Source organism: Enhydra lutris, unplaced genomic scaffold (assembly GCF_002288905.1).
Source record: "Enhydra lutris kenyoni isolate GAN:26980312 unplaced genomic scaffold, ASM228890v2 scaffoldscaffold24, whole genome shotgun sequence".
NCBI classification, from domain to species: domain Eukaryota; kingdom Metazoa; phylum Chordata; class Mammalia; order Carnivora; family Mustelidae; genus Enhydra; species Enhydra lutris.
In genome coordinates, this window is record NW_019154108.1 from 12,087,849 (window position 1) to 12,100,866 (window position 13,018).

The 13,018-nt window shown below is 41.2% G+C and overlaps 1 protein-coding gene across 4 annotated transcripts in view; it reads left to right on the forward strand.

Moving 5' to 3' along the window:
* LOC111150759 (CDC42 binding protein kinase alpha) overlaps positions 1-13,018 on the forward strand; it is a 328,384-nt gene that overhangs the window by 168,330 nt on the left and 147,036 nt on the right. For all 4 annotated transcript variants that reach the window (XM_022508346.1, XM_022508347.1, XM_022508348.1 and 1 more), the window contains exon 10: positions 1,794-1,960. In XM_022508346.1, the coding sequence (XP_022364054.1) occupies positions 1,794-1,960 (167 nt within the window). The remainder of the gene's footprint in view (positions 1-1,793; positions 1,961-13,018) is intronic.

The window sequence follows — 13,018 nt, forward strand, 5'->3', positions numbered from 1 at the left end:
CAAATACACTCCAGGTGCCAAGTGCCAGCACCAGCCACCTTAGTCCTGTTTTCACGGACCACTTCCCCGTCCTCCTTCCCTGGTGTAAGCAGAGTATGATTGTCATCAATCCTTGTGTGCCCTCCCTCAGGTGCTTGACTGCCTCCTGGTCTCCTGCATGGTTCTGCTGAGTTGACATCATCATTACAGTTCAAGTTTCTGCTCAGACCCGTGCAGTTCAGTGTCCAGAGAAAAGCACCTGACCATTCTCACTGGTCTCACCTTCCGTGGTCATGATTACCAACCTCTAGGACCCTTCTTGTACCTGTGCCCGCTCTTCTGCTCTCCCTTGATGAGCTCATTTAACCTTGCACGGAGAGGTCGAGGCAGGCAGCTTTCACATGCTCCTCTGCATGGTCCTGCCTGCCCGCCTCTGGCCCCAAGCACTCGCCTGTGCAGACGCACAGTAGGGGCTCCCAGTCTGTCCTGGCTTGTGTGTCCTCTCAGGCTGGGCATCATAGCTCCTTCCCATCATAGCACTGCCGTCTCTTACCTTCCAGGCCGCTTTCCTGACTTCTCACCTTTTTGGCCAGTCCTCCTCTGTCTCTACAGCTGAGGCCTTCTGATCTCATCTCTCTGGGCCCCACAGCTTCGTCTTGGGACCCTTTCCACTGATACGTGGTGCACTCCCAGATATTTGCTGGTGATGCCTGAATGTGAGACCCTTCTGCTCTCTCCTACTTAAAACCCACCCAACCACCTACCTCAAATGTTCATAATCTCGTCTCTTAGATTTCTCTGAACCTGTCTGACTGGTCCTGCTAGAAGATAAGTCTATAAGGGAACGTGTCATTCCCTTATATTCCTCAGCCTTGAAATTGTGACTTCCTGGTAAATTGTCTTCTGCAGCATCACTCCTGGTGTGATACTTGGTGATTGTAAAATGCACTCGGCAAACCTCTTACTGTTTAGGACCCATCCCCACAGTCTCCCAACTCCAGCAGCTCATATCTTAATCAAAACCAACATTCTTACAAGACGCTGCATGACTGGCTCACTTTCTCTTTCCTACGACTTTTAACGTTGCTGATTTTGCTCCAGTCACACATGGCTCTTTTCTGGCCTGGGACCATGCCAGACCTGTTCCTGCTTCAGGCTCTTGCGCTTGTGTTCCATCTGCTTGGAATGTCCCATGTCCCCCACCCCCCGTTACTCCCTCTGGACTTTATTGGGAGTTCCGCCCTGAGTGATAACCTCCTGGCCACTTTATCTAGATTTCTACTTCTTCCCCCTCAGTACTCCCCCCCACCCTTTCCTTATTTTGTCCTTAGTATTCAGCACTGCTTAATGCCCTAAATATTTTACTTATCTCATATGTTTGTGTCTCCATCATGAGAACAGAAGCAAGTGGCGATTTTGCTCCCTACTAAATGTTCAACACTTCAAGTATTTTTCATTAAATTATATTGAATTAGAGGAAGCATTTCACTTTTGAATCCAAATTCTAATGAAGAGGACCATGGTGTGTGCTTTTGACTACTGTTTCACTTACGTGGTCACCTTGTGTTCAGTAAACATCATTTTATAATGTGTGGTTATTGAAATGCAAGATAATTTGGACTATTTATTAATTTTAAAAAATACTTCTGAAAAATGGTCTGTGTTGAGATTTGCACACAATGTGTTCTCCTGTCACCCTACACAGTTAACTGTAGCTAGATACCACAATCCGTGTTTTAAGTAGACAGCTGCAGAAGGCTCTGTTTCTTGAGACATTCTTTTCTGCGTGAACTCATGTTTTTATGTTTCTTCAGCGTTCTTTCCGATCGGAGCTGTTTACGGGTCACAGGCGGTCCCGCGTCCCTGGACCTTGACGTCAGTGTCCAGAGGACTCTCGACAACAATCTGGCGACCGAGGCGTATGAGAGGAGGATCAAACGCCTTGAACAGGAAAAACTTGAGCTGAGTAGAAAACTTCAAGGTAAATATATGTTAATGATGGTACCTTTTCTTTTGGAGTTGGACTCAGTTTGAAGAACTGTTGATTATGAGGGGCCATTTTATCTTGAAAAGAAATTTCTGGAAAAAATCCAGTTGAAGGGGCACCTGGGTGGCTCAGTGGGTTAAGCCTCTGCCTTTGGCTCAGGTCTTGATCCCGGGGTCCTGGGATCGAGCCCCACATCGGGCTCTCTGCTCAGTAGGGAGCCTGCTTTCCCCTCTCTCTGCCTGCCTCTCTGCCTACTTGTGATCTCTCTCTCTCTCTCTCTGTCAAATAAATAAATAAAATCTTTGAAAAAAAAATCCACTTGAAGACTCATGCGGAAAACAGAATAATACTGTTTATGTAGACTCATGACCTTAACAGTACGACCCAGCATAGCGTTCATTTCCCCACAGGTACATATGTGCGCACATGAACTCGTCTGGGGAGGAGGAGATGGGGCTGCTCCTGGGAAAGGAGCCCTTCCCATCCCAGTGTAGCCCTGGGGATCACTGTCCTATTTCCTCAGCCTTGAAATTGTGACTTCCTGGCAAACTATCTTCTGCTGCATCACTCCTGGCGTGATACTTGGTGATTGTAAAATGCACTGGGCAAACCTCTTACTCTTCTGACTTCTCTTGGTCTCTTGATTCTTACACGTCCAAGGATCTTGTCCTCTGCTCTACCTTACCCGCTCCTGTCTTGAGACTACACTATCCAGAATTCTTTATTAATCAATTTCTTTTTTCTTAAGTCTTCTTTTCTTTTTAAGGTTTTATTTATTTGTCAGAGAGAGAGCGCGCACACAAGCAGGGGTAACAGCAGGCAGAAGGAGAAGCAGGCTCCCTGCTTAGCAGGGATGTGGGGTTTGATCCCAGATCCTGGGATCATGACCTGAGCCGAAGGTAGATGTTTAACCGACTGAGCCACCCAGGCACCCCTAATCTCAGCTTCAAGCAGACTCTGCATTGTCTCCTGTTCATAGTAGGCTAGTTCACTCCCTCGGGTGACTCCTGCATTCCTTCTGTCCCACCGGTACCTGGAGCTCTGTCCCCCTCACCCTGTGCCCTCCATCCTTCCGTGGTCAGTTGTAATCAGACCCTTACTTGTATACTCACATTCTTGTTCTGACTTCTGTCTGTCACACTCCCTTGCCAGAACCCCAGCCCTGTTGACCTGTATTCTGTCTGCGACTGTGTGAGTGAAGGTAACAGTCTTAGGACAGGCAGATGCCAACTGATCCCACCTGAGATTCAGGAGGATGGATCTTGAGTCCCATCTCAGTGAGTGCTGCCCAGCCGTCCTGCTTCCCAGGCTGCGGCTTCTCACCTGTCAGCATCTGACCCAGTTGAGGATCCCCCCCCCCCCCCCCGCAACAGCTCTTTCTTCTTTTGTCTTCTGGGACACTTGAATCTCCTGGTTTTCTTTTTCTTCATAAACCAGTTATTCTGTCTCGCTTCCTGGGTTCTCCTGAACATTTTGGCCTGTGCATGTCGGGGTCCCCCACAGCAGTCCAGGCTCTTAGGTGTTCAGAACTACAACCTTCCAGGCATCTTTAAGCCCTCTCCTTCTGTCACACCTCCCATCTCACCCGTCCGCAAACCCGGGCAGCTCTGGTGCCAGAGAAGATCCAGAGTCCAGTCCCCACTCTGGGGCCGTCACCCGTTCACATCACCGCCACCATCACCCACCTTCTTGTAACCGCTTTCTAGCTGCTTTCCCTGCCTTACCTCGCCCCCACCTCCTCCACCGTTCCTTCTGTTTCTAGCCTCCCTGGGCTGTTCTTTCCACAAATCAGGCATGTTCCCACCTCAGGGTCTTTGCATTAGCTGTTGACCTGCCTTAAATTTTCTTCCTTTGGTGTTCCATGACTCCTTCCCTTACTTCCTTCAGGTCTTTGAGTGTTACCTTGAAATGAGGCCTTCCTGACCGCTCTGTTTAAAACGTAGTCTTGCTTTACCTCCAGCACTTACTCTCCCTCTTTCTTCCTTTATTTTCTCCAGAGCAAAGGACAAAACGTATGATTTATTTTACTTACTCCTTTTTTGAATGAAGGAATGTATGAATAAATAATCAAAAAACTTGTAACTCTTAAGAGTGAAAGAAGTAAGTTTTACAACAACAAAGTTTTGCTGTTACGCTTTTATAGGCCCCGTGGAGAAAAAACTGCAGACACCAATAAAACAGACTGATTGTATTTTTCAATAAGTTGCTAAGATCTCTGCATGTGGATTACTACTTCTTTGTATTGAAAGTTGTTAGTTTTGACTTTTTAATGCAATATATTTACCATATATCATTGTATAAATTTACTATGTACACCTTGTTAATTCAGTACATTTATATACTGTAGTAAGATTGTTGTAGTGACGTTTGGTACTTCTGGCGCGTACGTAATTACAGTACAGCATTGTAATCTGTGTTTATGACACTGTGCATTAGGTCTCTGTGACTTATTTACTACATATTGCGAGTTGGTACCCTTAAACCACATCAGTCTCATGTGCCCACTCCTGCCCCATCCCCTGGTAACCACAGTGTTACTCTCTGTTGTTTATGCACCGTACCCAGTGCTCCATGCAGTACATGCCCTCCTTCGTACCCACCACCAGGCTCAGCCATCCACCCACTCCACTCCCCTCCAAAACCCTTAGTTTGTTTCTCAAGAGTCCACAGTCTCTCATGGTTTGTCTCCCCGCTAACTTCCCCCAATTCACTTTTCCTTTCCTTCTCCTAATGTCCTCCATGTTACTCCTTATGCTCCACAAGTAAGTGAAACCACATGATAATTGACTTTCTCTGCTTGACTTCCTTCACTCAGCATAGTCTTCTGGAGAGGATGTGAGGAAAGGGGAATGTTCCTCTTACGCTGTTGGTGGGAATGCAAGTTGGTGCAGCCACCTTGGAAAACAGTGTGGAGATTCCTTAAGAAATTAAAAATAGAGCTACCCTATGACCCTGCAGTTGCACTACTGGGTATTTACCCCAAAGATACTGATGTAATAGGTTTGACTTTTTTAGATCTCACATGTAAGTGATGTCCTGCAGTTCTTGTCTTTCTGTGACTGACTGAGCATCCACCATCCTTATTGTCACAAATGGCAGGAGACTCTCCTTGCTCGGGGCTGAATAACATTCCATTGTGTACTTATACCCCATCTTTTTTAACCATTCATCCATTGATGAGACTTTAGGTTGTCACCATATCTTGGTTATTGTGAATAATGCTTCAGTTAACATGAGAGTGCACGTATCTCTTCGAAATCCCACTTTCATTTCCTTTGAGTCTATAACCAGGCGTGGAATTGCTGGATGGTCCGCCAGGTGGATTTTTAATTTTTTTGAGGAAAAAATTAAAATAAAAATTAAAATAAAGTAATGTTTTCACTTGTGCTTGGACCAGTTTACATTTCCCCCAACTGTATTCCCTTTTCAATCCATCTCCGTCAGCACCTACTGTCTCTTGTTGTCTTCTTGATAGCCATTCTGACAGTGTGAGCATCATGACATTGTGGTTTTGATTTGCATTTCCCTGATGATGGGTGATGGTAAGCATATTTTCATGTGCCTGTTGGCCATTTTGAAGTACTCTTCGGAAAAGCATCAATTTAGTTCTTCTGCCCATTTTTAAATTGGATTGTTTTTTGTCATTAAGTTGTACAAGTTCCTCGTATATTTTGAATATTATTAGCTCCTTATCCAATATATCGCTTACAAAAGTTTTCTCCCATTCTGTAGGTTGCCTTTTCATTTTGCTAGTTGTTTCTTTTGCCTTATAGAAGGGAGCTTTGAGTTCCATGTAGTTCCATTTGTTGATTTTAGCTTTTGGTGTTTGTGCTTTTGGCATCACATCCAAAATATCATTGCCAAGACCAATGTCTGGGAGCTTCTAACCTATGTGTTCTTGAAGTCTTGCTATCAGGTCTTATGTTTAAGTCTTTGATCTCTTTTGAGTTGATTTTTGTAAGTGGCCTGAGAAGAGCCCATTTTCATTGTTCTGCATGTGTTTCTCCAGTTTTCCCAGAACCATTTGTTGGAGAGACTATCTTTTCTCCATTGGGTGTTTTTGGCTCCCTTGTTGAATATTAGTTGACCATCTATGCCAGCATTTCATCCTGGGCTGTTTTGTTCTGCTGCTCTGTGTGTCTGTTTTTGTACCAGTAAGATGTTGTTTTTATTACTGTAGCTTTGTAGTATAGTTATTAGGAAGTGTGATGCCGCTAGCTTTGTTCTTTTTGTCGGGACTGCTCTGTCTCTCAGGGTCTTTTGTGATCCCACAACAGATTTTAAGATTGTTTCTTCTATTTCTGTGAAGAATCCCTTGGGTGTTTTGATGAATATTATGTTAAATCTGTAACATGGCTTTGGGTATTATAAATGTTTTAATGATATTAATTCTTCTGATCAGTCAACATGCAATAGTTTTCCGTTTGTTTCATCTTAAATTTCTTTCAGCAAAATCCTACAGTTTGTATTGTACAGATCTTTCCCTTACTGGGCTAAATTTTTCCTGAGTATTTTGTTGTTTTTGATGCTACTGTGAACAGGATAGTTTTCTTTCTTTTTCAGATGTTTCATTATGACTGTAAAGGAAAACAATAGAGTGATATGTGTTGATTTTGAATCCTGCAACTTTACTGAATTTGTGGATCAGTTCCAACAGTTATCTTGGTTTGCTCTTTGGGATTTCCTGTATATAAAATCATATCAACAAATAGGACTAATATTATTTACTTCTTTCTCATTTGACAGTCTTTTATTTCTTTGTCTTGCCTGACTTCTCTAGCTAGGACTTCCACTACTATATTGATAGGAGTGGAGAGAGTGGGCATCCTTCTCTTGTTCCTGATTTTAGAGGAAAAGCTTTCAGTTTTTCTCCATTAAATGTGAGGTTAGCTTTCAGTTTGTTGCAAGTGGCATTTATTTTGTTGAGCTGTGTTCCTTTTATATCCAGTCTGCAAAGGGTTTTTATTATGAAAGGATGTTGCATTTTTTTCAGATGCTTTTATTGTGTCTATTGAGGTGATCATGTGATTTTTAGCTTTCATTTTATTGGGGTGGTATATTACATTTATTGATTTGCATATGTTGGACCATCCTTGCATCCCAGGGATAAATCCTGTTTTTCCTGGTATATAATCCTATGAATGTGTTCTTGAATTCAGCATGTTAATATTTTATTAATGAGAATGTTTGCATCTATACTCACCAGGGATATTGGTCTACAGTTTTCTTGTGGTTGTCTTTTCTTGTTTTGGTATAAAGGTAATACTGGCCTTATTGAATGAGTCTGAAAGTGTTATCTCCTCCTTATTATTTTGAATAGGTTGAAGAGGATTGTTAATTTTTCTTAAAATGTTTGGTCGAATTCACCAGTGCAGCTGTCAGTTCCTAAGGATTTCTGTATTGGGAGGTTTTTGATTACTGATTCAATCTCATTACTCATTATTGGTCTGTTCAGACTTTGTTTCTTCCTGATTCAGTCTTGGTGGGTTGTGTGTTTCTAAAAGTGTATCCATCTCTTCTAGGTTATATAATTTCCTGGCCTATGATTGTTCATAGTTGTCCGTTATGATCTTATATATTTTGGTAGTATCAGTTGTAATGTCTCATTTTAAATTTTATTCTAGTCTCTTTTTTCTTTAATTTTCTTTAAGATTTTATTTATTTGACAGAGAAAGAGAGAGAGAGAGAGAGAGAGACAGTGTGCACAAGCAGGGGGAGCAGCAGAAGCAGAGGGAGAAGCAGGCTCCCCACTGAGCAGGGGGCCTGATGCAGGACTCGATCCCAGGACCCTGGGACCATGACCTGAGCCAAAGGCAGACTTTTAAATGACTGAGCCACCCAGGCACCCTCTTCTTTTTTTGTTAGTGTAAATAAAGCTTTGTCAGTGTGGTTTATCTTTTCAAAGAACCAGTTCTTAGGTTTTTTTGATCTTTTCTGTTTTTCTGGTCTCTTTCATTTGTTTTTGCTCTGAACCTTATTTTTTTTTCTCATTTGCTAACTTTGGGGTTAATTTGTTCTTTTTCTAAAGGTCTTTGAAATATAAGGTTATTTGAAATCTTTCTAATTTCTTAATATGTACATTTGTTGGTATAAACTTTCTCTCAGAGCTGCTTAATCCATCCATTCCACAAATTTGATGTGTTGCATTTTCATTTTCATTTGTTTTGAGAAAATTTTTTATTTCTCTTTATTTCTTCTTTGACCCAGTGGTTGTTTAAAATTATTTAATTTCCACATATTTGTAGATCTTCTCACTTTCCTCTTGATTTCTAATTTCATACCATCCTGGTCAGAAAAGATAGTAGAATTTCTTCTTAAATTTTCTAACATTTGTTTTGTGTCCTATCATAGGATCTGTCCTGGGGAATGTCCTCTGTGTTCTTCTGAAGCGTGTGTATTTTGCTTCTGGTAGATGGACTGTTCTGTAATGTCTGTTTAAAGTCCATTTGTTCCAAAGTTGGGTTCGATTGCAACATTGCTTTGCAGATTTTCTGTCCGGACGGTTCATCTGTTGCTGCTAGTGCAGTAGTGAAGCCACCACCATTATTGTACTGTCTGCTTCTTCTTTAAGATCTGTTAGTATTTGCTGAATGTATTCCAGTGCTTGCGTGTCAGGACTGTACATATTTACAATTATTATATCTTCTTAATGTATTGACCCCTTTATCATTATGTAATGATCTTTATCTCATTTCTATTTCTGGCCTGAACCCTATTTTGTCTGATGTAAGTATGGCTATCCCCACTTTGTTTTGGTTTTCACTTGCTTGGATGCTTGAAATATTATCTTCCATCCTTTCACTTTTAGCCTGTGTGTATCTTCCAAGCTCATGAGTCTCCTTTAAGCAGCATATACTAGGGTCTTGTTTTTTTGTTTTTTAGTTTTAGAGAGAAAGAGTGTGCATTTGCACAAGGAAGGGGAGAGGAAGGGTAGAAGGAGAGAATCTAGAGTAGGTACCATGCCCAGCTTGTGGCTCCATCTCATGACCTGAACCAAATCAAGAGTCCAGTGCTTAACCATCTCAACCACTCAGATGCCCCTTGTTCTTGTTTTTGTTTTGTTTTTAATCCATCCAGCCATTCTGCGCCCTTTTTATTAGTGACGTCAATCCATTTATGTTTAGAGTGATTATTGATATTTAAGCACTTACTACTGCCATTTTTATCTCATGCCTCCTGGTTATTTTGTCTCTCTATTGTTTCTTTTATTTTTTTTTAAGATTTTATTTATTTATTTGAGAGAAAGAAAGAGATAGAGATGGCAAGAGAAAGCACAAGCGGGGAGGGAGAGGGAGAAGCAGACTTCCCACTGAGCCGGGAGCCCAATGTGGCGCTTGATCCCAGAACCCTGGGATCATGACCTGAGCCAAAGGCAGACACTCAATTGACTGAGCCACCTAGGTGCCCCTCCATTGTTTCTTTTAACTTTTGTTTCTCTCTACCTTCCGGTTGGCGATTTTCCATGATAATGTGCTCCTTCTTCCCCTTTATTGATTGATTGATTATGTTATGTTAGTCACCATATAGTACATCATCAGTTTTTGATTTACTGTTCCATGATTCATTGTTTGCATATAATGCACAGTGCTCCATGCAATCTGTGCCCTCCTTAATACCCATCACCAGGCTCACCCATTTCTCTATTCCTCTCCCATCTAAAACCCTAACTTTGTTTTCCAGAGTCCATAGTCATCTCTTACGGTTCATCTCCCACTTTATTTCTCCCCCTTCATGTTTCTCTTCCTTCTCCTAATGTCCTCCATGTTCTTCCTTATGTTCCACAAATAAGTGAAACCATATCATAATTGACTTTCTCTGTTTGACTTATTTCACTCAGCATAATCTCCAGTCCCATCCATGTTGATGCAACAGTTGTGTATTCATCCTTTCTGATGGCTGAGTAATTCCATTGTGTATATGGACCACATTGTCTTTATCCATTCATCTGTTGAAGGCCATCTTGGCTCTTTTCACAGTTAGGCTATTGTGGACATTGCTGCTATTAACATTGGGGTACAGATGGCCCTTCTTTTCACTTTATCTGTATCTTTGGGATAAATACCCAGTAGTACAATTCCTGGGTCATAGGATAGCTCTATTTTTTATTTTTTGAGGAACCTCCATACTGTTTTCCAAAGTGGCTGCACCAGTTTGCATTCCCACCAACAGTGTGAGAGGGCTCCCCTTTCTCGTGACTTCTCTAACATTTGTTGTTTCGTGCCTTGTCGATTTTTGCCAGTCTAACTGGTGTAGGGTCTTATCTCCATTTAGTTTTGATTTGAATCTCCCTGATGGCTAATGATGATAAACACATTTTCTGTGTCTGTTAGCCATTTGTATGTCTTATTTGGAGAAGTGTCTGTTCATCTCTTCTGCCCATTTTTTGACACGGTTATCTGTTTTTTGGGTGTTGAATTTGAGGAGTTATTTATAGATCTTGGATATCAGCCCTTTGTCTGTAGTGTAATTTGCAAATATCTTCTCCCATTCTGTGGATTGCCTCTTTGTTTTGTTGACTGTTTCCTTTGCTGTGCAGAAGTGTTTTATCTGAATGAAGTCCCAAAAGCTCATTTTCACTTTTGTTTCCCTTGTCTTTGGAGATGTGTGTCTTGAAAGAAGTTGCTGTGGCCGATATCAAAGAGCTTACTGCCTATGTTCTCCTCTAGGATTCTGATAGATTTCTGTCTCACATTGAGGTCTTTCATCCATTTAGAGTTTATCTTTGTGTATTGTGTAAGAGAATGGTCCACTTTCATTCTTCTGTAGATAGCTGTCCAATTTTCCCAACACCATTTATTCAAGAGACTTTTTTCCATTGGGTATTTTTTCCTGCTTTGTCAAAGATTAGTTGACCAGAGAGTTGAGAGTCCATATCTGGGCTCTCTACTCTTTTCCACTGGTCTATGTGTCTGTTTTTGTGCCAATACCATGCTGTCTCGGTGATCACAGCTTTGTAACATAGCTTGAAATCAGGCAATGTGATACCCCTAGCTTTGTTTTTCTTTCTCAACATTTCCATAGCAATTTGGGGTCTTTCTGGTTCCATACAAATTTTGGGATTGTTTATTCCAGCGCTTTGAAAAATGCTGTTGTTATTTTGATCGGGATGGCATTGAAAGTATAGATTGCTCTGGGCAATATAGATATGTTAATTCAACAAACAAATGTTCAAAAACAATGTTTATTCTTCAGATCCATGAGCATGGAATGCTTTTCCATCTTTTTGTGTCTTCTTCAATTTCTTTCATGAGTGTTTTGTAGTTCCTAGAGTATAGATCCTTTACCTCTTTGGTTAGGTTTATTCCCAGGTATCTTATGGTTTTTCTTGCTATTGTAAATGAAATTGATTCTCTAATTTCCCTTTCCACAGTTTCACTGTTCGTGTATAAGAAAGCAACTGATTTCTGTGCTTTGATTTTGTATCCTGCCACATTACCGAATTGCTGTATGAGTTCTAGTAATTTGGGGATGGAGACTTTCCAGTTTTCCACATAGAGTATCACGCCATCTGCGAAGATGCCAGTTTGAATACCTTTTATTTCTTTTTGCTGTCTGACTGCTTTTGCTAGGACTTCTGGTACTGTGTTGAACAATAACGGTGGAAGTGGGCATCCTTGTCCTATTCCTGATCTCATTGGGAAGGCTCTCAGATTTTCCCCATTGCGAATGATATTCACTGTGGGTTTTTCATGTATAGATTTTATGAAGTTGAGGAATGTTCCCTCTGTCCCTGTTCTCTGAAGAGTTTTAATCAGGAACGGATGCTGTATTTTGTCAGGTGCTTTTTCTGCATCAATTGAGAGGACCATGTGGTTCTTGTCTCTTTTCTTATTTATGTGCTCTACTGCATTGATTTGCGAATGTTGAACCACCCTTTGCAACCCAGGGATAAATCCCACCTGTTCATGGTGGATAATGTTTTTAATATATTGTTGGATTCTGTTAGCTAGGATCTTGTTGAAAATCTTGGCATCCATATTCATCAGGGATACTGGTGTGAAATTCTCCTTTTTGATGGGGTCTTTGCCTGGTTTGGGGATCAGGGTAATGTTGGCTTCATAAAAAGAGTCTGGAAGTTTTCCTTCTGTTTCTATTTTTTGAAATAGCTTCAGGAGAATAGGTATTATTTCTTCTTTGAATGTTTCGTAGAATTCCCCAGGGAATCCTTCAGGCCCTGGACACTTGTTTTTTTCAGAGGTTTTTGATCACTGCTTCAGTCTTGTTACTGGTTATGGGTCTATTCAGGTTGTCAGTTTCTTCCTGTTTCCATCTTGGTGGTTTCTAGGTTTCTAGGAATGCATCCATTTCTTCCATATTGCTTAATTTATTAACATATAGCTGTTGATAATAATGTCTGATAATTGTATTTATTTCTTTGCTGTTAGTCGTGATCCCTCCCCTTTCATTCACCATTTTGTTATTTGGGTCCTTTCTCTTGTGGCCAGTGGTTTATAGATCTTATTAATTCTTTTAAAGAAGCAGCTTCTAATTTCATTAATGTGTTCTACTGTATTTGTGGTTTCTAATTCATTGATCTTTGCTCTAATCTTAATTATTTCCCTTCTTGTGTGTGGATTAGGCTTAATATGTTGTTGATTCTCCAGATCTTTAAGGTGTAAAGATAGTTTGTGTATTTGCGATTTTTTATTGTTTTGAGTGAGGCTTGGATGGCTAGGTATTCCCCCCCACCCCCGTAGGACCGCCTTTGCCTTATCTCATAGGTATTGGATTGATGTGTCTTTGTTCTCACTGATTTCCATGAATTGACTTAAGTTCTTTGATTTCCTGATTGAGCCAAACATTCTTTTTTTTTTTTTTTTAAGATTTTATTTATTTATTTGAAAGAGAGAGAGGGAACACAAGCAGGGTGGGGTGAGAGGGAGAAGCAGGCTTTCCGCTGAGCAGGGAGCCCAATGCGGGGCTCCATCCCAGGACCCCAGGATCATGACCTGAGCCAAAGGCAGACGCTTAACGACTGAGCCACTCAGGCACCCCGACCCAAACATTTTCGAGCAGGAGGGTCTTTAGCTTCCAAGTGTTTGAATCTCTTCT